This window comes from Ovis aries, chromosome 19 (assembly GCF_016772045.2).
Source record: "Ovis aries strain OAR_USU_Benz2616 breed Rambouillet chromosome 19, ARS-UI_Ramb_v3.0, whole genome shotgun sequence".
Taxonomy (NCBI): Eukaryota; Metazoa; Chordata; class Mammalia; order Artiodactyla; family Bovidae; genus Ovis; species Ovis aries.
The window spans coordinates 55,747,472-55,772,223 of NC_056072.1; the positions used below are offsets into that span (position 1 = coordinate 55,747,472).

At 47.6% G+C, this 24,752-nt stretch overlaps 1 protein-coding gene across 2 annotated transcripts in view; it reads right to left on the minus strand.

Moving 5' to 3' along the window:
* Positions 1-846: 846 nt before the first annotated feature.
* LOC101106751 (phosphatidate cytidylyltransferase, mitochondrial) overlaps positions 847-24,752 on the minus strand; it is a 47,390-nt gene continuing 23,484 nt past the window's right edge. Inside the window, exons 5-8 of one of the 2 annotated variants that reach the window (XM_027957775.2) lie at positions 19,355-19,500; positions 10,773-10,938; positions 9,451-9,513; positions 847-983 (exon numbers count right to left, since the gene is read on the minus strand). In XM_027957775.2, the coding sequence (XP_027813576.1) occupies positions 907-983; positions 9,451-9,513; positions 10,773-10,938; positions 19,355-19,500 (452 nt within the window). In that variant the 3' untranslated portion in view covers positions 847-906. Of the gene's footprint in view, positions 7,242-9,450; positions 9,514-10,772; positions 10,939-19,354; positions 19,501-24,752 lie in introns of both variants that reach the window. The other variant, XM_042236392.2, reaches the window with a different exon arrangement.

Genomic DNA, 24,752 nt, shown 5'->3' on the forward strand with positions numbered 1-24,752 from the left:
GAGGGGAGGTGGACTCTAGTGTGGCACGAGCTCAGGCTCCCGTTTCGGCCTGGCTCCCCCTCATTACAGGCGCAGGGACTGGAAAGTTATCATTAGGGCCCAGGAGCCCAGACAGAGGCTTGCTGGAGTTTCCCTGCTTTTGTAAGAGGGCTTCTGAAGGGAACCCCCCACACCATCTCCCCAAACCTGGATGGGGCTGTGGTCAGCGGTCTGAGTTAAGAGGCTCGGGAGTCGGCCTTCGTGTGATGTCAACACAGCAAAGGGCAGGGAGAGTCTGGAAACTGGTCTGTTAATGTGCTGATTCAAACCGACACTGACGCCCACCAGCCTCTGACTTCCCAGTTCTCTGACCTAACGAGTCCTGTGTTGTTTCCTCCTCCCCAAACACTCCCGTTACACGGGGAAAGCTCTGTACCTGGTCTGTTGCAGGCTCCTCACTCGAGTCACCTCCATGCACCCTCACGGAGAATCAGGAGGAATGGAAGACACCCAGATCCAGGAAGATGCTGATGGGGACTCTCACCGGAGAAAACCGAGTGGGTGAGATGGAGCCGAGGCAGACAGAGCCAAACCTCCTGCCCTGATGAGGGGCTGCTGGTCCGCAGCGCACGCACCACCTCTCAGGCCTCTGAGCCTCATGGACCCAACAGACCGCAGCTGAAGCTCTCAGGACAGCAGGGCCCAGAGGCGCTGCGTGTACAGAGGCTCTTCTCATGCTGAGTCCTCAAACGTACTGGGTCCCACAGGATAAACACGCGGCACAGGCATTTCCAAAATCTAGGAAATCGCATCCTGGAAACCGAGATATCTTCAAATTCAAGCAACGGGTCAAAGTAACAGACACTGTTCTGTCAAAAAGGACCACTTTATTCAACTAAACGTAAAATAGATAAAAGCAAGCCAAAGTCAGGACGTTTTTCTCAGCCATCCTTTCCACATTTTATGCAGTTTGAGTGAACTATAAACCACTGATTTCTTCAGACCTAAAAGAGAAAAGAGGAGAGAGTGAGACACTGAGGCTCCCTGGGCGGATGCTCACTGGAGGTGCCACGACGCTGGGACTGGAGGCGTGTCTTTGGAGTGGAGCCCAGTGGCACTGACTAAGGGGTCTAGGAGACCCAAGGGACTGCCCTGATCGACCGGAGAGAAAAGACTGATTCGACATCTGCCAAAGCAGAGATGCAAAGGCGCCCGAGCTCAGGGCTGAGGGAGTCCTTTCAGTGAAGCGCGTGTTGCAGCCTTTGACTTTAGCACCACGTTCCCATCACCCTCTCCCTGGAGGTGCTGGGTCCGCAGGCCTGACTCCCCAGCGACTAAGACGCTGCTCCTCCTGGTCTCACGGTGCCTGTGCTGACGCCCAGCGCGGCACTCGTCACACTGCGCGGCGCTCACCTATCCTTCTGCCCAGCCCTGGAGCTCCCGGAGGACAGGGGCCTGTCCTATTCACCCCCGTGTCCCCACTGCCTAGTGCGGCCCCAGCACAGGGCAGGTGCTCAGCAAACACTTGCCGTGATGGTGCAGACGCACCGCGATCTGCCCCCAGCTACGGAGTCACAGGTGCCTGAGGAAACGGGAGGAAGGCACTCAGGTTTGCGGCCGACCACGCGGGCTCTCTTGCCCGTCAGCCCTCACAGGAGTCTATCTGCAGACAGTGAGATCATGCAGTCTGTTTCAGGGCATGGCTCAGAGATCCCAACGGTCTTTCTCACCCTGAGATCCAGACTGGGGTGTGTGCAGCAGGTGTGACATGCCGCGTGGGCACTGCTGACGAGGTCACAGGACCGGTTCCCCAGACTCCGTGCCCTGGGGTGTGAGTGCTCTAGAAAACACCCGGCCATGTTACCTGGAGGCGGTCAAGTGCACTCAGGATCTTTTACGAGGCGACTGCAGGCAGGGGCAGGTAAAAAGGCAGGGTACCAGTAAAATCATTAGCAAACGCTTCTAGAAACCCTGGCCTCGCTTGTGCACTGAACAAGGACTGCAGAACACCAGCCTCGTCAAGAAACTCGCAGCCCCTTCCCCCGCCTCCACCCCTGCCTCCACCCCTTTCTCCCTGGAGCAAACGCTCTGGTAAACCTCACCCACTAGAGCACCAGGACAGGAAACACATTATGTAAGGTGATTTTAGAATTCCAGCCAGAGCAGATCAAGACAGTCTTGCAGCTGCACAGAGGCTCAAGGCAGCACCCGAGACACAGCTGGACAAGGAGACGTCAACACGAGGGTCCCAGCTCAGCTTCGCCAGCCTTGCATGCAGACTCCCGGGAGCCTAACACCTAACTAAGGTGGACACACCACCGCCCACGAGTGCCACCAGGAAGCCACTGTCTGCTGCTAGTGGAGAGAAACCCCCCTTAACTACAGTCTCTCTCTTCGACGGTTCTGCCAGAGGCGTTTTCAGGGAATGGAGGGAAAGAGCCCTGCAACGGGAGTAAGGAGAATGGGGTGCTGGTCCCAGCTGGGCATGGCGACTTCCCTTCTCCGGGGCTCGATTTCCTGGTCTGCCAAGTGACAGGGCTGGACTACGGGGGGGTTCTCCAGCAAGGCGCCCACAGACAGGCTTCGAGGCCAGTCTGAGAACTCTCTCAAGTCCCAGGGAGGTGTCTCTGTATGCATGTCTCTGCAGACACGAGTTTTAGTGTTTTTTTAGGCCTGGAGTTTTAGTCAGATTCTCCCAGGGAGCCAGGCTGTACAGATGGTTAAGATCTAAGAGATCAGAGTGAGGGATCTTTTTCACCTTAATATTCCAGCTGCAACCAAGGCGAGGGACTAAACTTCATGAACCTGGAGGGGCAACATTTCCTAAACAAGATAAGAAGGCTGCCAATCTTAAAGGACAAAACCTTAAAACTGGACTGAGAAGATTAAGGATTGCTCATCCAAGGACACCAGTGAGACAGTGAGACGACAGGCCTGAGTGGGCCAGTTTAGCATTCTACATGTCCAGGGAAGGACCTGTACCCAGACTATGCAGGGAACTCAGTGCGGAGAAGGAAAGGCAGACAACTCAACAGAAAAATGCACAAAAGCAGAACAGATACTTCACAGAAGAGGACATCCATGTACGCGTGTGAACAAACACCCAGACTTACTGTTCATCAGGAAAGTGTAAGTGAAAAACTCCAATACCACCCATCCACTCCCCTCCCAGAGGGCTGAGCACGAACAGGCCACACTACCAGGCCTGGTCCCAGGGGCTCTGCAGCAGGGCTCTGCGGCCGGGAGGGCCACCGGGACACTGGTCAGCCAGTATCCACCACTGCTGGACAGCCTCACGCTTTATGACCCAGTAACGCCACCTCTGGCAGCTCACACGGTGAAGAATCTGCCTGCCATGCAGGACATCTGGGTTCGATCCCCTGGAGAAGAAACAGCAACCCACTCCAGTATTCTTGCCTGGAGAATCCCGTCGACAGAGGAGCAGGGCAAGCTACAGTCCATGGGGCCGCCAAGAGTCAGACATGACTGAGCGACCAACACTTTCATTTTTTCAATTCTGCCCCTAAGAAGAGAGCTAACAGAAAGGCATAACTTTGCTCACCCAAAGATAGGCACCAAGACATGCCGAGCAGGACTCCTTGAAATGGCCCCAAACTGCAAACACCCCGACTCTGCTCCCTCCCCAGCGGGTAGAGATGCAGGTCTCCTCAATCACCTCCTCTAAATCAGGCAGCTCCTTATTCACCTGAAGCTGGCCATAACAAACTCGGATTAGAATCCGAAGTCAGGATTCAGTTTTGAAAGCCACCGGGAATCTACCCCAACATATGGCTCCTCAGGCTTTCCTTCTGTTGACATCCAGCCTGTTTCATGGGACCTACAGCAAAAACACTACACGTGTAAGACTATGAATCCCCTACGCGATCTTAAACGGACAAGTTCAGCGACAGACAAAATTCTCTGGGAAACAACGTGAGGCAGAGATGAGACCAGGCTGAGAGGGGTCCACCTCCCTATAACTCTGTGCTTCAGATCCACAGGAGAGGAAATCAATAAGCCCTCAACAGTCTTGCAATTAAAAGAAAAAAAAATCTCTTCTGAGGTGGTTTTATTTTTAAAACGTTCAGGTTTAAATGATAAATACATTACCAGAAGAACCTTCATTCTTATTCTTTTTATTGAAATAATAAGTTCTTATTATTGAAATATGGAGGTACCCAAAAACAGGGATAAAATGCTTAGTCATAAGACATGAGAAGGAGAGCAGAGTCAGTGATCCTTCCATCACTTCAGGAAAGGGCTGGTGAGCACAGACGCGAGGCATGTGGAGTCTTTTTAGGAACAAGACTAAACCTGTTTTTGTGAAAGCTGAATCTTCTGAAGCTACAGAGGTTAAGTAGGTATTGACCCCCAAATTAGTTCTGATAGACCAGCAAATCAGACAGGAGGAAAAAATAAAGCAAGAGATTTTCAAAGTTAAACTTGCTATGCTCTCCGTGTTCCCTCACCTCCAGGAAGGGGACCACCATCTCCCACTTCCCAAGCCATGAGCCTGGGAGCCGGGCCCCCTCGGCGCTATCTAAGCCCTGCCTGCCCCCTGCCTCTCCCTGTGGCCCCGGTCCAGGCCTGCCTCCTCGCTGGGCTGGCTGTGGCGGGCTGACCGCTTTCCCAAGGAAAGGCAGCACATCCCTCGAGCTGCTCGCCAGTCTCCAGCTGCAGCAGTCTTCCGACAATCCTCCAGGGGCTTCCCTCCGCCCTCATTGAAACTCTGGATTCCCGTTTAGACTTTTAAGGGCTTTCCCCTGTCTGGCCCCTGCTTGCTTCTCAGTCAAAACTACTAACCCCAGATCCATTTCTCTCCAAGCGCCCAACTCCAGCCCAAACAGATTCCACCTCCCTCCACTCAGATTAGAAACAAGAGCGGCTGCGGCTCCTGTTAGCAGGTTGAGTTGCAGTACAATCTGTTGCTGTGGTGAAGGGAGGCGCAGGCCAGGAACGGGGAACTCAAGCGTCCACTCCCCCGAGCTGTCGCCCTGAGACCCTGATAAGGACTGGGCCACTCCACTAACAGCGGTCTGTGAAGTCCGCGTTACTTCCCCGGTAACCGACTCCCAGGCTAGAGGGGAAGAAAGCGTTTGGTTTTGTAAGGAGTTCGGTGCTCACCCTGGAGCATGGAGGCATCTGACGGTAGGGGAATCTCAGAGAACTAACACAGACAGAGGGCCAGACCACACAGGACACCTGCCACGCCACCCATCACAGCCCACTGGAAAGGGAGCCCTCCCCGCTGCCATGGACACCTGGCTTCCATCCTTGTCCAGGAAGAGAGTGACACTAGGATTCAGACTCACTTGAGTCTATACAGCACCTACTAGCGCTTTATAACGGAGAAGGCAATGGCACCCCACTCCAGTACTCTTGCCTGGAAAATCCCATGGACGGAGAAGCCTGGTAGGCTGCAGTCCATGGGGTCGCTAGGAGCTGGACACGACTGAGCGACTTCACTTTCACTCTTCACTTTCATGCACTGGAGAAGAAATGGCAACCCACTCGCGTTCTTGCCTGGAGAATCCCAGGGATGGGGGAGCCGGGTGGGCTGCCGTCTATGGGGTCACAGAGAGTCGAACACGACTGAAGCGACTTAGCAGCAGCAGTAGCGCCTTATAAAGGACATACTGGGCGATCCCAAAACACACCGCGAGCTGCGTCATCAGCATCCTCTCCATTTCAAAGAAGAAAGGCTGTTTCCATCCCAGGTTAGGAGCAAAGGCATGAAGCACAGCTTCACGCCAGTCTTCTGACTACAGCCTTAGCTCAGCTCTCCTTGACCTTAACAGTGCGCGAATACAGAAGTTCTTCATGAGCTAGGGAGACCCTTCCTTCTTACTTGTAGAGGGGAGGAGTGGTAATGGCTACAAAGGAGGAAAAGCGCAGACAAATACACTGGGGTCTCCTGGCCCTGCAGCTGACACATTCGGTGGCTGAAGACTGCACAGAGGCAGGACTCCGGAAGGTTCCAGAAGAGGGACCCAGAAAAGCCAGGCGGAACGACAGCCGTGACTATGACAGCAAGAGGCCTTCTAAGAGCGGCGTGCAGGAGCTGGGGTCCTGCAGCTCGCCGTGAAGTCAGAGGACAGGGAAAGAGCAAACCAGCCACTCGGGGCCTAAGGCTGCTAGTTTGGTCCAACTGGGGACCTGGGAACGGGCGAATGCTAGCTGAACGTGACAGTGCAAGGGGGCATGATCTAAAGAGAGGTCAGGGAACTTCTTGGTAATGAGACCAAAGGGGAAAGACCAGGAGCGGTGCTAGATGCTTTTATATGTCCTAAGATTGAGTTTTCACAACCCAGTGAGACAAGAATAATTGTCCCTATGAAATGAAAACTCAGAAACATTAGGCAACTTACCCAAGTCACAGCAGTTAAGCTGGGATTTGAACCCGAGTCTCTGGGGCTCACAAACCCCTGCCCCTAGCCTGGGCCGCCTTCAGCACAGCCCTCCACCACCATAAACCAGAGGAGCAGGGCCCAGGGGGCGCAAACCTGCAGAGTGTGCAGGAATGCGCACCACGTCTCACAGCACCTGCCGCCCCAGAGCAGGCTGCAGACATCCTGTCACTCTGCTTCCACGACCCAAGCAGGCGCCTTCAGAGGGAGAGGCAGGCAAGCAGCCAGCCCGGGGAGCTGTCGGGGAGCAGCACTGAGCACTAAGCCAGCAGCAATCTGGGCTCCGGGAGCCGTGAGGGGTTACCTACTGCCCTCTGCTGGCGACCAGGAAGAACAGGCAGAAAGAGGACCCAAGAGTCATTTCAGGCTGAAGGGTCAAGAGATGATCAGGATGGATTTTTAAAAACCTTTTATTAGAGATAAAGTCAAGACAGCATAATATGCTGGCACGTATCTTCACCCAACTTCAACAACTCACGGCCAGTCTCAAGTCACCACCCCGCCATATGCACTTCCTTCCAACGAGTTTTCTTTCCTCCTTTCACCTTTCCATTTTATAGTTGAGCACAGCCGATTAACAAGGTTGTGAGAGTTTCAGGTGGACAGCAATGGGTCTCAGCCCAAACGCTTTTCTTCTGAAGCGAATCTCAGACATTGTCATTTCATCTGCAGATCTTTTAGTATGCGTTTCTCAAGAAAGATTTACTTATTTGGCTGCAAGGAGGCTTAGTTGTGGCATGCAGAGTCTCCAGTTGCAGCATGTGGGATCTAGTTCCCTAAGAAGTGAACTTGGGCCTCTGGCATTGGGAGCACCTCAGCCACTGCACCACCAGGGAAGTCCCTTCGTATGTATTCCTAAGGAAAATGATTGTTTAACCCAACGGCATCATTATCATGACTAAAAAAAAAAAAAAAAAGAGTAAAGCCAGTAGTTCCTTATAGCACAGGAAGCCAAAAATAAAGCGCCAAAGCGTCCAGCCTCACACAAGGAGGAGCACAGTGAGGGAGCTGCAATCATGCACACACAGGAACAGCCTGAGCCACCCGCACAAAAGAAAGCCCCTCAGCTCCAGCCTGGCCAGGACAGATCAGCAAGAAAGCAGCTTAAATAAAGATTTTAACTGGAAACACAAAGCCATGCACCCCTGTGTGGCAGGAAAAGTCTTCAGCTGAGTGGATCTGGCACCTGAGATACTAAACCTCTGCTGATGGGCTGAACCTTCCCGAAGATTCAGGAGGATGAAGCCTGGCTGTGTCCCCAGGCTGCTGGGGTGAGGCATGAGGAGGTGTGATCATGCAGTCACCTGGCAATCTCCACCCAGGGATGAGAATCAGGCTGGACGATCACGCCCTTCTGCAGGTTCCCTCTGTGCATTTGTCCCCTGCGCTGCGAGCCCCTATGTCTGTGCCGTCTCCTCTTCTAGAGGGTGAAGCCCCTGAAGGCAGGATGGTGTCGCACTCACCTTGTACTGTCCTGCGTGGTGAGCACCTGAGGGATGCTAGGTGGATGGCTGATAGAGAGACTGAGTGAAAAAAGTGTAGTGTCTGCAACACAGAGTGTCAGAAAGGATGGGGAAGAAAAGAACTTTCATTTACCACAGTGTCAAGGTTAACTGGTAACCCACTTTGGCAATCTGACAATATCCAAAGATACGTTCAAATGCTTAGGCCCATAAAGCAAGAACAGGGTGTTTTAAATTTCAAAAAAAAGGAATATTCTGAGAATAGAAAAAAAGTAGAGATACTAGAAATTAAAACAGCAAAAATAAAACAACAATAGAAAAGCTGGAAACTATAGTTGAGAAAGCAAAGCAAAAGAACAAAGAGATCAAAAAAAAAAGAAAAAACCCAAAGGACTTGTCTCAGAGGACCAATATTTGAGTAAAAGGAATTCCAGCAAGAGAAGAGAGAAAACAGATGGGAAGAAAGAATACAATAATTTTTCCTATATCCTTATACTCTGAGTTTCCAGACCGGGCAAGGAGTATCCAGTATAACAGATAAAACAGACTCACATCAAAATATACCACTGAGAAACCTCAGAGCCCTGGGGGGAAAAGAAGACCTAAAAGGCTTCCAGAAAGAGCATACACAAAGGATTAAGAATCAGAATGGCTTTGGACCTCAACAGCAATCGGACAAGTGAGAAGATAACCGGAGCAACGATACCAAAATTCTAAAGGACAATTACTTCTAATCACTGCCAGCCTAAGTCTCAGTCAGTCAGGTGGGAAGGTGACTGAAGACAGACCTGGCCACACACGAGCTCCAAAGCTGCCTCCCCAGCATCCCTTCCCAGAAAGTGCCTGGACGGTGTGCTTCACCAAAGTGAGGCTGTGCACCACGAGAATCAGAGACGTGAGACACAAGGGTCTCTCCCACGAGACAGGTGATGACAACTCCATGGGAAAAGAAAGTTGTGTCAGGAAGGAAAAGTGTATCAGGCAGCTCAGCGATGAATCACAGTAACACAGCCAGACAACGGGAACAAGAAGACGTCGTCAAAGCTACGACACAACCATTGAGCACAGAGAGCGCGATGGAGGGATGGACAGACGTACTGATGTACGGACGTGTATATGTGTCTGTGTGTGTGTGTGTGTGTGTGGTGGGGTAGCTGAATTCATAGATGCTGCCTAAAATTAAAATGGAGAAGCAGTAATACCAGCCCATTATCCAGGGAACCAGCAGTGAAAACATAAATAAACCAGCAGGAGAGTCAGCAGGGGTTGTCTTTGGAGAGGAACAGCGGGGGTTGGGGGTGGGGGTGGCAGGGCAAGGTACTGCTGTTTCGGCAACATCATCATGAGTAACTTTCAAAGATATAACACCTCCAGGGAAACCCTGCCCATACGGAGTACCTGGGCAGCCAAGCCTTCCAGCAGTACCTCAGGGCCCCAGATTACAGCACCATCTGCCAGTCTGTATCCTAGGTTATGACCAGCAAAATCCAGCCTCTGACAAGTACTTGAAGGATACAGATAAAGCTTTACATTGTAACCTGGAGTGCTGAGGCTGCTCAGTCCAGCAGGTATGTTAAGTGTGGGTTTTTAAACATTCTTACCGGCAGTGAGAACGCCTTTGGTGCTCTGTCTCATACTGGAAGGCCTTACAATTGCTGCGAGCCCTGTGAGGAAAAACCAGCAACAATGCCAAAAAGGCCAGATGTTAGTCGTCGTAACACTTTAAAAACTTGAAACTAAATATCCATTCCAGCTATCCAATAACACCAGCAACTCCATCTCTGTCCTGGTGTCAGAGCGACTAAGGAAAAGGGTTATCAGGACGGACGGCCAGGAGACCCGAGCTGCCAGCTGTGTCGCCGACCAGCTTGTGTGAACCCAAGCAAATGAGCGACCCCTCTGGGTCTGGACCACCTCATCTTACGACCCGCAGGGAGGAGGGGGTTAGGTGACTCTCGAAGGTCATTTTTTCACTTTAAACCTGCTTAAGCCTGCTGGCTCTCAATTCCAAGATGTGAGAAGATTGGGGGGGGAGAAAACAAACACCAAACACTACACGTTTCTGCGCAGGAGGCGCTCATCTGCAACCACGCACAGCACTCCTCGGTGAGGACGGCGAGGGGCCCTTCAGGCCCTCAGAACGGCAGCAGAGCTCACTCCGTGGCCAGCGCCACGCTAAAAAGAAAACAACTGGAGACGGGCCTCCACGCGTATCTTCAGGAGAGGCGCCCGGCGCCCTAAGCACACATGCTGCTCTGCCCACCGGGCAGCCTCGCCTCGCAGCACCACTGTGGTGACCTGCATCCTGCCAAGGCCCGGCTGCTCCCTGGGGAAGCTCAGCAGAGAAGGGTGAGCCGATTCATAACGATCTCCTTACTGTCTGAACCCGTAAATACCTGTAACCTCTGAAGCTCAGGCTCAGATCTGGGGTTCACCCTAGGGAGGATTTTGGTACATACTGGGGATAATGTGTGAAACATTTCGGGTGCTGGACCTAGTGCATACACATGAGACACACCGAGGGGGCACGGGCCCAGGAGAGTGGTGCTCTTGATGTTACAAGAGCATTAAAAACATCACCAGTCTCCTCCTTCCTCAGACCACCACGGAGAACAAAGCCATGTCTTTGTAATAACTCCTAAAAGTTATGCTTTTGGACTGAAAGAATCATTGTTTTCCTCTCTGACAGTGATTTTGACGAGGGATCTGAAAATAGAAGGAATTTCAGCACCCTACTTCAAACGAATGAGAATTTAGGCTGGGAAAAACCCCAGACTGTCAGCGCTTTCTTCTTCCTAGAGGCACTTTCTCTCTCCATCTCTAGGCTAGAAAGAAGAAAGAAGCCGTCTCAGCCACAAAGTTTGCCTCCCTCCTCCTGCTACCCCCAGCCAGCACCTCCTCCCTGTCAGATTCACGCACATACCTAGACGCACCACGTCGCCACAGTCGGGGTCATGAGCAACTTGTAATAAAGTCTCTTCCACATCTCTGTTTTTTCCAGGAGGGTCCATAATATGATTTATTTGCTGTTGTAAGGTTTTGGGCAATGTCATTAGCTGAGTGAATTGTCCTTCTGGGCTTTTATCGATCTAAGGGAAAAAAAAAAGTTGTTGATGTCTATGGAAGTGCTTTGATTGCTGTAACTATTCAAAGACACAAAGCTTCTTCTTAAAACCATACAAAGTGAATATGAACTCACCTTCTGGACTAGGCAGTGTGCTAAGGAGACTTTCTCCTTTCTGAAACTGAATGCCTAAATGTTAAGGAGTCTCAGCTCCTTCAAACAAGCCAATACTTCTCTGTTTGTACCTAAGAACACAAATTTCTTTCAAGAATCAATTTGTGACTCTCAGTTAAAATTTTTTTTTCTATTTGTCCTAAATCCAGTAGTTAAGTGAAGATTCAGGTAAAACTGACACCCCAGCAAATCAAGCACTCATTTTAAACACAGGGACACATAGTAACATGGCCAGGATCACACAGCCAATCAGAGAGTGGGATCTAAACTTGTGTCTCCTGTCTCAGCTGTAGGAATAAACTGATGACAGAGACCAACCTTTATTCACCTTTAATCCCCTGGCACATAGTAGGTACTGAAAAAGCAGTGGCTGAATAAGGGGATGAATAACTGTACCAATAAATCTTAGCTGTCATTATTTCTTAAACAACAGTAAGTTACACCAATGGTTTTTGTTCCTAATGTATTCTAAAATATATCAAGTTTAAAGATAAACACAGAAATAAAACATATGTAAAACTATGCATTAGACTTTACTTGGATATCTTTGGATCAAAATTTAGCCACAGAGCTGGGTCCACACCCAGCCTCCCTAACTCTTAGTCTAATATACTTTACTTCATGGAACTAAATTTTTCCAAAATCGCATAAACATCGACTGCCTGCCAAGGTGAGCAGCAGTGTCAGTGCCCTCAACAGCTCATCACATTATTCTCCCAGTAACAATGTCCTGTGTTCTTCTAACAAGTGTTAGGTTTTAACTTAAAGGGAACAGTAAGAAACGAAATTAGACAAAAGAATGTATTCAGTTTTAGATTCAGATTTTTCAGGTATGACCACCCTTCTTGATGATCAGAATTCACGCACTCTACCATTTTTTTTTCATTAAACAAATATTTAATGAGTACATGCCTAATGTCTGGATTTTCTAGTTTTATCTATAAAGTCTTTGCAGAAAAAAATAAAATGAGCTATTAATAAGAGGCTCCGCTAAGGTGAAGGGTTTCTTTAACCTAAATGTTTCATACTAATCATTGAGATGTTCCTAAATTCACAGGATTCAATCTCTACTTATCTTTCGCTAGATAAATGACCCCAAAATGTGAATATTTTATAAAATATGCTAGAAATGACGTTTATAGACTCATGTTTTGGGGCCGAGTATTGAGATTAGTTAATAGGCTCTTATATTTCTCTAAGTCTTTACCTATGAAACTTCCAGGAATTTCAGAGATGCCAAAATGACTTGAGTAATATGAGGAATGAGAAAACAGCATTTGTCACTGCTTTCTCTGGAGCAAACAAATGCACTGGAGTTTTTGCTTCAAAGTATGTGTTTAAAGACAAAATATTAGGTGACATGTTCAAAGAAGCTGCAAAATTCTAATCATCCTTACTCTTTAGTTCTCATTAAAATACGAATGTGAAAGCAGTTAAATTATGAGTCACATTGCATTTTAACAGCAGATATGGAAAAGCCCACCTGTTATATGACTCCATCTACAGAAGTGTCTGGAACAGGCAAATCCATGGAGCAGAGAGTAGCTTAGTGGCTGCCTGGGGGAGGGGAAGCTAGGGACTGCTAATGGCAATGGAGTTTCTTTTCAGAGTGATAAAAATATTCTAAAATCAGATAGAGGTGATGGTTGCACACCTCTGTGAAGAGACTAAAAACCACCAAATTTTATGCTATGTAAATTATATCTCAACATAGCCTGATGTTTTTAAAAACAGATACAGGCATATGACAGTGGCTGCTGTGTTGTACCAACCAGATCCTGCTTCAGGGCCAAGGCACTCATTCTGCTACCTGCTGGGAAAGCTGGCTGACTCCCTCTCTCGGAGTGCCTCCTAGAACTGGGTACAGCCAAGGGAGCTGCCTGTTTCCAAAGACTGGAAAATGCAGGGCTTTGAAGGCTTGGCCTCCTTCCTCCAAGCGGGGACAGCTCAGAAGGGCCATCAAGTTCCACAGTGCCAGCACACGATCAATCAGACGATGTCTTCATTTCAAAACTCCCCAATCCTGATCCTACACAATTGGTACCAAGAGTAGTCCTAGAAAGCATACTGTTCAGATGGTACACTGGCGCTGTCCCGACGGAGAAGGCCAAGCGGAAGTCTCTGAAGCTGCCATTCTCACCCTCTCGTCAAAAGAGCAATGAGAAAAGAAAACCACACCCCAGGAGAAATGGCAAAGACTGAGGTCACATGGAGACCTAAAGGATACAGGGTGTGATGTTTCACTGTATATGTCAACTTGGCTGGGCTACAGGGCCCAGGTGCCTGGTCAAACTTTAGTCCAGATGTTACTGTAAAGGCGTCTTTTTAGATGTAATTCACATTGAAGCCAGCAGACACTGAATAGCAGAAGACCCCTTTTAATGTGGACAGACCTCATCCTGTCAGTTGAAGACCTTGAGAAGAAAGACTAAAGTTCCCCGAGGCAGAAGGTCTGCCTCCAGACTGCCCTTGGACTCAAGAGAACAGCAGACTCCTCCCTGGGTCTCCAGCTGGACCTGCAAATTCCAAACTTGCCGACCCTCACAATGGAGCGAGCCAATTATCTTGTGTAATCTCATGCTGGTCCACTACATCAATGACATGTTGCTACTGCCACCTGGTGAGTAGTAAGGGGCAAGGACATCGGCGGCCTTGGCAGCTGTATGCACTCCGAAGGGTAAAAGACAAACTCCATGAAGTCTCAGGAGCCCAACGCAGCAGGGAAATCTTCAGGGGTTAAGAGATCTGGAGCATGCTGGGACATCCTCTCCAAAGTAAAGATCAACTGAGGAAATCTCTATCTCTCATCACTAAGAAAGAATTGCGCCGACAGGCCTCTTCAGGTTTCGAGGAAAGATAATGCAGACATGCAATGAGAACGGAATGCTCTATCTATCTATCTATCTATCTATCTATATATATATATATATATGAAAAAAGAACATTCAGAGGAAAATAAAAATTCAACAGATCTGTTGGAATATCAATTCAAACAATTATTCAGGAAAGCAGAACAAAAAAACTAAAGAAACAGGAATGAGGGGAAAAAAAAAATAACCAGACAAGGAGGTCCAACAACTGATAGGAATTCTAGAAAAAAAATGAAGACAATGGATCTGAAGGAATGGTAGAAGAGAATTTCGTTACAGAAATGAAAAAATGATTTCCTAGAACTGAACATCGTGCATTTCCAGAACAGAGTCACAAAGTGACAGAATAACGTGTAAAAACCAGGGGAATTTCCTGAAGGCTCAGTGGCAAGCACACTTCCACTGCAGGGGCACAGGTTCCATCCCTGGTCAGGGAACCAAGATCCCGCAAGACTCGTGGTGTGGCCGAACGAAACACAAATAGCAACAATGACGAAAAAGCATACACAAGGCAAAAGCAAATCATCATGAAATTTGAGAATACTGGAAAAAAAGGAAAAAATACTAAGTAGTATCAGAGAGATAAAAAGATCACATCCAAAGAACAGGGAATCGGAATACTGCTGGACCTTTCTGTTTTAATATGTTGGCTGTGCCCCTGAGCATGTGGGACCCTAGTTCCCCAACCAGGGGTCAAATCCAGGTAGGGTCAAATCTCTGCATTGCAAGGTGGATTTTTAACCAGGGGACCACTAGGGAAGTCCCTGTTGGACTTTTTAGTGCAACAGAAGAAACTAGAAGAAATAAAGCCATGGCTTAAAAAACTTCTGAGGGAAAATTACTTCCAGCCTAGAATCTGATGTCTAACCTAAACCCATCCATCAGTTTAAGAGTAGAATTTCCAGATGTACAGGATCTCAAAAATTTTACCTCTTTCACAAGTATACATTTTAGTACTTAAAAATATAAACTGTGAAAGAGGAAAAATTCAAGAAAACCAAAAATTAGCAAAAGGAGAGGGGAAGAAATTCTTAGGTGATGAGGAAACAAAGCTTCGGAGAAGAGCTGTGCAGCGTGTCTAGAAAGCAGCCAGTCATGAAAGGAACTGGGGACACAGGACTCCAGGAAGAATGTCCCCAGGAAAAGCATGAAACAGAGAAAACACCTGATATGTTTGTCTACAATGTAAGATGTTTCATAGATTTGTAGGAGAGTTTCAGGGTGAATTAGTTACACGTATGTACAAAATACAAGACCTTCTAGAACCAACATCAAAAGAAGATGTCCTTTCCATCATAGGGGACTGGAATGTAAAAGTAGAAAGGCAGGAGATAGCTGGAGTAACAGGCAAGTTTGGCCTTGGAGCACAAAATGAAGCAGGGCAAAGGCTAACAGAGTTTTGCCAAAGAACGCACTGGTCATAGCAAACACCATCTTCCAACAAAACAAGAGACGACTCTACACATGGACATCACCAGACCGTCAATACTGAAGTCATGTGGATTATATTCTTTGTAGCCAAAGATGAAGAAGCTCTATACAGTCAGCAAACACAAGATCTGGAGCTGACTATAGCTCAGATCATCAGCTCCTTATTGCAAAATTCAGACTTAAATTGAAGAAAGTAGGGAAAACCACTAGGCCATTCAGGTATGACCTAAATCAAATCCTTTTATGATTATACAGTGGAAGTGAGAAATAGATTTAAGGGACTAGATCTGGTAGACAGAGTGCCTGAAGAACTATGCACAGAGGTCAGTAACACTGTACAGGAGGTGGTGACCAAGACCATCCCCAAGAAAAATAAATGCAACAAAGCAAAATGGTTCTCTGAGGAGGGCTCACAAATAGCTGAGGAAAGAAAAGAAGCAAAAGGCAAAAGACAAAGGGAAAGATACACCCATCTGAATGCAGGCTTCCGAGGAACAGCAAGGAGAGGTAAGAAAGCCTGCCTCAGGGATCAGGGCAGAGAAATAGGAAAACAGAGTGGGAAAGACTAGAGAGCTCCTAGAGAAAATCAGAGAGACCAAGGGGACATTTCATGCGAAGATGGGCACAATAAAGGACAGAAATGGTAAGGAACTAGAAGAAGCAGAGAGATTAAGAAGAGGTGGCAGGAATGCATGGAAAAACTGTACAAGAAAGGTTTTTAATGACCCAGATAACCCAGACCATGGTGTGGTCACTCACCTAGAGCCAGACATCCTGGATGTGAAGTCAAGTGGGCCTTAGGACGCATTATAACAAACAAAGCTAGTGTAGGTGATGAAATTTCAGCTGAGCTATTTCAAATCCTAAAAGGTGATGCTGGTAAAGTACTGCACTCAATATGCCAGCAAATTTGGAAAACTCAGAAGTGGCCACAGGACTGGAAAAGGTCAGTTTTCATTCCAATCCCAAAGAAAGGCAACACCAAAGAATGCTCAAACTATCACACAATTGTACTCATTTCACACACTAGCAAAGTAATGCTCAAAATTCTCCAAGTGAGGCTTCAACAGTACCTGAACCAAGAACTCCCAGGTGTTCAAGCTGCATTTAGAAAAAGAAGAGGAGCCAGATATCAAATTGTCAACATCTGTTGGAGCATAGAAAAAGCAAGAGAATTCCAGAAAAACATCTACTTCTGCTCCATTGATGACACCAAAGCCTTTGACTGTATGGATCACAACAAACTATGGAAAATTCTTAAACAGATGGAAATACCAGACCACCTTACCTGCCTCTTGAGAAATCTGTATGCAAGTCAAGAAGCAACAGTTAGAACCAGACATGAACCAATGGATTGGTTCAAAACTGGGAAAGGAGTATGTCAAGGCTGTATATTGTCACCCTGCTTATTTAACTTATATGCAGAGTATATCATGAGAAATGCTGGGCTGGATGAAGTACAAGCTGGAATCAAGACTTCTGTGAGAAATATCAATAACCTCAGATATGCAGATGACACCACCCTTATGGCAGAAAAGAGGAACTAAAGAGCCTCTTGATGAAAGTGAAAGAGGAGAGTGAAAAAGCTGGGTTAAAATTCAACATTCAAAACACTAAGATCACGGCATCCCATCCCATCACTTTCTGGTAAATAGGGAAAAAATGGAAACAGTGACAGACTTTATTTTCTTGGGCTCCAAAATCACTGCAGATGGTGACTGCAGCCATGAAACTGAAAGATGCTTGCTCCTTGGAAGAAAAGCTATGACAAACTAGACAGCATATTAAAAAGCAGAGACATCACTTTGCTGACAAAGGTCTGTCTAGTCAAAGCTATGGCTTTTTCAGTAGTCATGTAGAGATGCGAGAGTGTGACCATAAAGAAGGCTGAGCACTGAAGAACTGATGCTTTTGATCTGTGGTGCTGGCAAAGACTCTTGAGAGTCCCCTGGACTGCAAGGAGATTAAACTAGTCCATCCTAAAGGAAATCAGTCCTGAATATGCACTGGAAGGACTGATGCTGAAGCTAGAGCTTTAATACTTTCATCATGTGATGCGAAGAGCTGGCTCATTGGAATAGACTCTGATGCTGGGAAAGACTGAGGGCAGGAGGAGAAGGGGGTTGCAGAGGATGAGATGGTTGGATGGCATCATTGACTAAATGCATGTGAGTCTGAGTAAATTCAAGGAAACTCAAACAGTGAAGGGCAGGGAAACCTGGAGTGCTGCAGTTCATGGGGTCGCAAAGAGTCAGACATGACTTAGCAACTGAACAACAACATAGAAATCAAGAAAGTCAGAAAAAATGGACTGATTAACTCCAAGAAAAACAAAGTTGTACTGGAAACTAAATTTCACAGTAGTGTATCTCAGCAGTGAAAAAAGCCAATTGTCCTAATAAGGTAAATATTGACTATTAATTCTAAACTATATAATAATTATGTATACATGCACATCAGCCACTTCAGTTGTGTCCAACTCTTTTCAATTCCATGGACGATAGCTGTCTAGGCTCCTCTGTCCATGGGATTCTCCAGGGAAGAGTACTGGAGTGGGTGGCCATGCCCTCCTGCAGGGGATATTCCTGATCCAGGGCTCAAACTCGGGTCTCCTGCATTGCAGGTGGATGGATTCATTTCCCCAGAAGAACCATCCGGAAAGTCCATGGAATAACTATATATGGAGCATAGGTGAGTGGTGGTGGGGAGAGACAGGGAAAGAGATAAGAGCATGAAAGTGTGTGTGTGTGGATGGAGTGCATAAGAGTAAAAAATCCTCACGTTCCATAAAACGATAACAAAAAAAGTGCAAAACTTTTTAAAAAATCAAGAAATAACAGTCAAATCATATTACTTGTAAATATGGAAGTAAACACCAGAAGAATCAGGGAAGGAGATGAAAGCAGTTGCTCTGGGAAGTAGCACAGACAAGCAGGAAGCTGTGCAACACGGAACTGCTGTTTTTTGTTCAAAACCTTGGGGTATCACCTGGTTTTTAAAGTGTGCAGGCATCACTTTGAGAAAAGTAAAAATTAAAAAAACCTCAATCTAAAGCAAACATGGCAAAATCTGTTAAACTGAGTGGTGGGTTTTTTGGGCATTCATGGTATTCTCCAATGTTACATTCAAAATAATTTCTAGTTTTTAAAGTTGCCTTTCAGTTCTAGAAATACCATAAATTTGTTATTCAACATGATATTAATTGCTCGTATTATTTGGAAAAGAAAGAACATTAAAAAAGTAGAATGGTGTTATCTTAAAGATAAAAAACCGTCAATCTTATAGTTAAAAAAATCTTAAATCCAAGTTACATTTCTCAAAGGAGGGGCTCTTCTTTATTTTCAAAAAACTTGGTATTTTTTTGAAAAATGCCTTGAAGGAAAGTTTTGTCTGCTATGTCAAAAGAAAAGTCCCAAGACACAATACATATAACAAGTGGGGAAAAACAAGCTTCAGAATAACATATATGAATACATTTCTGTAAAATGAAACCAAATGAAAAAGACCAAGCCACTTCCTACATGTCTATACATGTACAAACACACACAGAAGTGCATGCAATGAGATCTGGAAGCAAACACACCAACCTGTAATGAGACTACCTCTGGGAGGCAGGTGGGTTTGGAGGCGAAGAGAATGTAATTTCAGAGTTCCCTTCTAATTGCTTTTGATTAGTAATTAATATACGTAGCAAGAAGTTCAAATGGCAAAAAAGGTACACACGGTGAAGACCGGCCCCCACCCGGCCTCATGTCACCCCGGTCCCCTTCTCCAGAGACAGCCTCCTGTCTGTCACGTTTCTTATGTGACCTTTTAGCCTTATTTCAAACATACAGAGAACACATTTACACGCGAAACATACGTTCTATGAATATGTTACTACACTGGTCATACTGCTCAGCCGACTTTTCCCCTAAACGGGCTCCTGCCTCAGGACGGACCCGTCATGTCCCACCAACCGCTCACCTCCAGGCTGCCCTGCTGGGCCTTATACACCACCTGGGGGCTCTCCTGCAGAATGCTGCCGTACAGCTCCCGGAAGTGGGCCATGTTGGGCTTCACGATATTCAACACTTTTGCCTTATCCTCTCCAACCACCATCCGAAAGTCACCTGGTTAAAACAAGCACAAAACCAGTTTTGCACGCAACTTCAGAGTCTGCCCTGTGGACTGCGGGCCCCCAAGTGACCTGTGAACCGCAGCCCCCCAGCTGACACTGCACCAGGTCAGCCCGGCAGGGTCTCTCACTCGAAACACTGGCTTTTTCACCTTCAAGATGCAAACACAGCACCCAGGAATGCAGGCACTTGTTTGGGGGGGAAATAGAGCCTCTCAAACCACAAAGCCCTTTAGCCAGTTAAAATATACCGAAGTACAGAAGGAAGTCACCCTGACAGTTAATATGCACTTGTTTTTCCAACGCAGAAGCTTCTCTATTTATAAACTTTCATCTTGTTAACAAAACTCTGCCTGTGACCAGAGACGGCGGCTGTGTGTATCTCGTCCTTGCTGCTGCTCACTCAGCTTGGCCCTGCCTGCTGCATTTGTATGAGGGCTTTTGAGGCACTCTGTGAATATAAATAACCTTATTATATTTGACAAGGACACAGATTACATTTAGGATGAACTTTAAAGCAGATGTAACTTTAAAAAGTTGCAAGTGGTGAACTGCTGATCTAGAGAAGCAAAAGGCAACGAGGCCTCCTCCTGGGGACAGAGGTGCTGATGGCCACCCTCCTGAGGAGGTCATTCCGCCCATGATTATTCCGCTGCTGGTCAGGGCCATCTTGGCGTCCTCCGTCCAGCCCGTCAGCACCAGTCTGCTATCCAGTGGGCCAGAACCACCGCAGGCCCTACCGCCAGTCACCCAAGGACAAGCCCCAACCACTGAGAGGCCAGCAGCCACAGGCAGCTCCTGGGCCAGAGTGCAGCCTCGCCTATGCGCAGGCCCAGAAGCCAGCCCCGCCTATGCGCATGCCCAGAAGCCAGCGCCGGCCCCAACAGAAGGGTCCATCTCGCCCATACAGAGGGCACCCCTGGAGCAGGGAGTCCTGGTGAGCGAAGGGGCATGCTGCTGGGCCCACAGGGCAGCTCCGACAGGAGGCCATAATTGCTAGAAAAATTATCAGATACCCAACAGTAAGTATGTACCTCAGTGAGGAATAAAATACACTGGATTTTTAAGCTTCAAAGGACCAACACGCACTGCAATTTAGTAGAAAGCGTGTGGGGCCGACAAGCTTTGGAAAAGATTCACAGGTGGCCTCTGGAACCTGACCTCTGTGACACGAGGTGGGGACTGGTTAGGCCAGTGAGCTCGAGTGAGTCCTGTCCTCTCACTGCCCTAATGAGCTGCTCAAACACAGACGACAGCGTTTTCTGTTTGTTTACACAATTACACACGAGGATGACTGCTAGTGAGAGGGTAGAGAAACTGGTTCTTTCACGTAATGCTCTTGACTTCGTACACTGCTACAGTCCTTCTGGAAGCAGCTTCATCTCCGGAGAGTGAGCCCCAAGCCCCAAACCCAAACAGAGACCAGGAGGTGAAGCTCGCTGGGTCATCATCCTACCTCGTTTGCCCAAACGGCCGTCCCCTGAGGCAGGCACTGCAGCCTGCCTACGTGGCAAGAAAGGGACAGGGACACGGGGACGACAGAACCGGCCTGAGGTCTCCCAGGAAGCCAGTGAACACCCTCCACACACAAGACTCTTCACTGAAGCACGATTTCAGTTCAGTTCAGTCTCAGTCGTGTCCGACTCCTTGTGACCCCATGAATCACAGCACGTCAGGCCTCCCTGTCCATCACCAACTCCCGGAGTCCACCCAAACTCACGTCCATCGAGTCGGTGATGCCATCCAGCCATATCATCTTCTGTCGTCTACTTCTCCTCCTGCCCCCAATCCCTCCCAGCATCAGGGTCTTCTCCTGTGAGGCAGCTCTTCACATAAGGTGGCCAAAGTCTTGGAGTTTCAGCTTCAGCATCAGTCCTTCCAATGAACACCCAGGGTTGATCTTCAGAATGGGCTGGTTGGATCTCCTTGCAGTCCAAGGGACTCTCAAGAGTCTTTCCAACACCACAGTTCAAAAGCAGCAATTCTTCGGCACTCAGCTTTCTTCACAGTCCAACTCTCACATCCATACATGACCACTGGAAAAACCATAGCCTTGACTAGATGGACCTTTGTTGGCAAACTAATGTCTCTGCTTTTTAATATGCAATTTACAACACTGAAATCCTGGCAGCAACCAAATGCCCCTCAACAGGGGAACAGTGCACCCACACCAATCACAGACCATGGACCACCCACACTGACCACCGACCACCCACACCGACCACAGACCAGGGCATACCCACACCAATCGCGGACCACCCACACCGACCGTGGACCACCCATACCAACCATGGACCGGGGCGTACCCATACCGACAGTGGACCACCCACACCAACCACGAACCGGGGCACGCCCACACCAACCACCAGCCAGGGCGTACCCGCACCGACCGTGGACCACCCACACCGACCCTAGATTGGGGCATACCCACACCGACCACGAACCGGGGTGCACCCACACAGACGGCGGATTGGGGCGCACCCACACAGACGGTGGACCACCCACACCAACCACAGATTGGGGTGCACTCACACTGACCACGGACCACCCACACTGACCGGGGACTGGGGCACACCTGCACCGACCATGGACCAGGGTGCACCCACACCAACCGTGGACCAGGGCGCGCCCACACCGACCATGGACCAGGGCTCACCCACTAAGAGTTACAGGAGCCACACACTGAGATGGAAAATGACCACAGAATAATGTGCAGCTGAGAAGCCAGGACACAAAAGTACCAAAAGGAAACAACTTAGTAAAAAAAACAAGACAAAAGACTACTTTTAAATGGTTATGTTTGCTCTAATAAGAGACACATTTACTGCGGGCTCTTTAAAGGCATGTGCTCCGCATCTGCTGTCTCATTTAAGGCTGCCAAGCCTGACAAGGAAGGTGCTGATTATCCTCAATCTCACGGACGAGGACAAGGAACAACCACCTGCCCAAGGCCCGGCCACCTCTCAGGATCAGGGCAGCGACAATTCAGGTGCCAACTTCACTTCCCTCTGTAATTCACCCCTGTAATTTCCCCCCTTTCCCTCACTTCTGTAATGCTGGCTCACCACCTCTAGCGTTCTGAAGTAAGTTCACGGATGCACAGACATGCTGTCCCAGCAAATGTGAATGGAGAGGCAGCTGGGTTGACTTTCAATTGTGTATATACCCTCATGCTTTCATGCAGAGCCTATAAATATTTTCTATTTCTCCCTGAAGGGATGAAATGTCATCAAACTCTGAGTCTCACACAGCTGGCTCAGAACTGAAGGATCAGTCTGCACCACTGTCGAGTTCTAAATATTTATGCCACCTCCTCACCTCCTGTACATTTAACAAACAAAAGCTCTTACATTTTAGACGGTAACTTTCTGAGAGAGGGAGTATATTTTACCAAAATTTAAAGGCAGATGATCCAAATCCTCCCGAAACAACAACTCCCAGCCACGATGAAAGGAGCTGGGAAACATTAAGGACTTTCTGCAAACAGGGACCAAAGCGTATTCGTCCCTGTGACCCCGGCTCCGCATCCGCTGCCTGGCACATGAAGGCAGATCCATAAATGTCTGCTGAATTAGATTTCTCCAACTGCTGTGCAGCAGAACCGGCTCAGCCACGGGGAACAGCAAGCAAATGGGCTTATCACCCGCTGCCTCAGAACAAAATGAATAAAATTGTGGACACAGCATGAACCAGCATCTGATCCTAAGAATCAATTTTTCTTACCTCCGCAGACACGCTCACAACAAAACACAGAGATTGAGGGAAAACTGACTGCTGACTTGTATTTTATGGGAGTTTAACTCTTAACTGCCCAAGCCAGAGAACACCTGTCTAATGCAATGGCTAGACGAAAGGGTAATCTCTCCTTGACCTGAAGTAAGACAAATTCAGAGGCTTGTAGTCCATTTGGAGCTGACCTGCTCTGTGATTCCAGCATATCCTCCGCTGTCAGGGACCTTATAGGAACATAAGGGTATGAGTGGAAAGGCCCTGCTCTCAGGTCAGCCATGTCCCTGGGTGACTAGGGGTGAGTTACTCAACCTTTCTCAATCAGCTTCCTTCTCTGCAACAGTCACACTAACCTCATAAGACTGCCTTTAGGTTTCAGTGATTAAGGTATCAGAGGATGCTCTGTCCACAGTGAGGCAGACATTACTGCTGTCATGATGTGTATATGGGAGGGGCAGGGCAGAGGGTGCAGGAAGTCCTGGGTTTCTAGGACACTGGCAGGCTAACTTTCCCTCTTAGACGAACTGTCATACTCCTGTCATCTCGGTTCAATAAATATCTGGGTGGCTTCTAAGTGCCAGGAGCTGTGTTGGACTCAGGGCATAAAAAGACACAGACTCTGCCTCAAGCAGCAACTGACATGAAAACAGCATTTCAGAGCAGGTTACTGCCTGGGACTCCTGACGTGGAAGTGGTCAGGAACAGGAGCTCAAACTGGAAGTTGACACGTGCAACGTAGAATTTATTTTAAACAGGTTTGTTTTTTTTTTTGAGATATAATTCACATACCATATAATTGTTATATAAAGCACATAATTCTGTGGGGTTTTTTTAGTGTATTAACAGGGTTATGCAACCATCTAACTTTAGACCATTTCAGCCTCCCTAAAAGAAACCCTCTACCACCAGCAGTCACTTTCCTTCCCTGCTTCTACCCTCAGCCCCACACAGAGACTAATTCACTTTCTCTATATATAGATTTTCTTATTCTGAACACTTTATATGAACTGCACAATACAGGGTCTCTTTTGATTAGCATGATGTTTTTTCAAAGTTCATCATATTGGAGCACCTGTCAGTACTTATTCCTGTTTATGGCTGAATAATATTCCACGGGGTGGATGTACCACATTTTATATATCCGTCTCTCAATTGATGGGCACTTGGGAGGCTCTTACTTTGGGGCCTTTTTTTTTTTTAACGAATAACCCTGCCCTGAACATTTGCATAAGAGTTTTTGTGTGGATATATATTTTCATTTCTCTTGGGTAGGTACCCAGGAGTAGAATTGCTGGGTCACATAGTTGCTTTAAGTTTAATATTTTGAGAAACTGCCAAACCGTTTTTTCCAAAGTGGCTATATTATTTACATTCCTTCAGCAATATATGCAGGTCAATTTCTTCACAGCTTTATCAACACCTGTTCTCATTTATATTTTGATCATAGGCTTTGGGTGTGAACTGGGGTCTAATGACGAATGCTGCTGAGCACCTTTTCATGTGTTTATCTGCTATTTG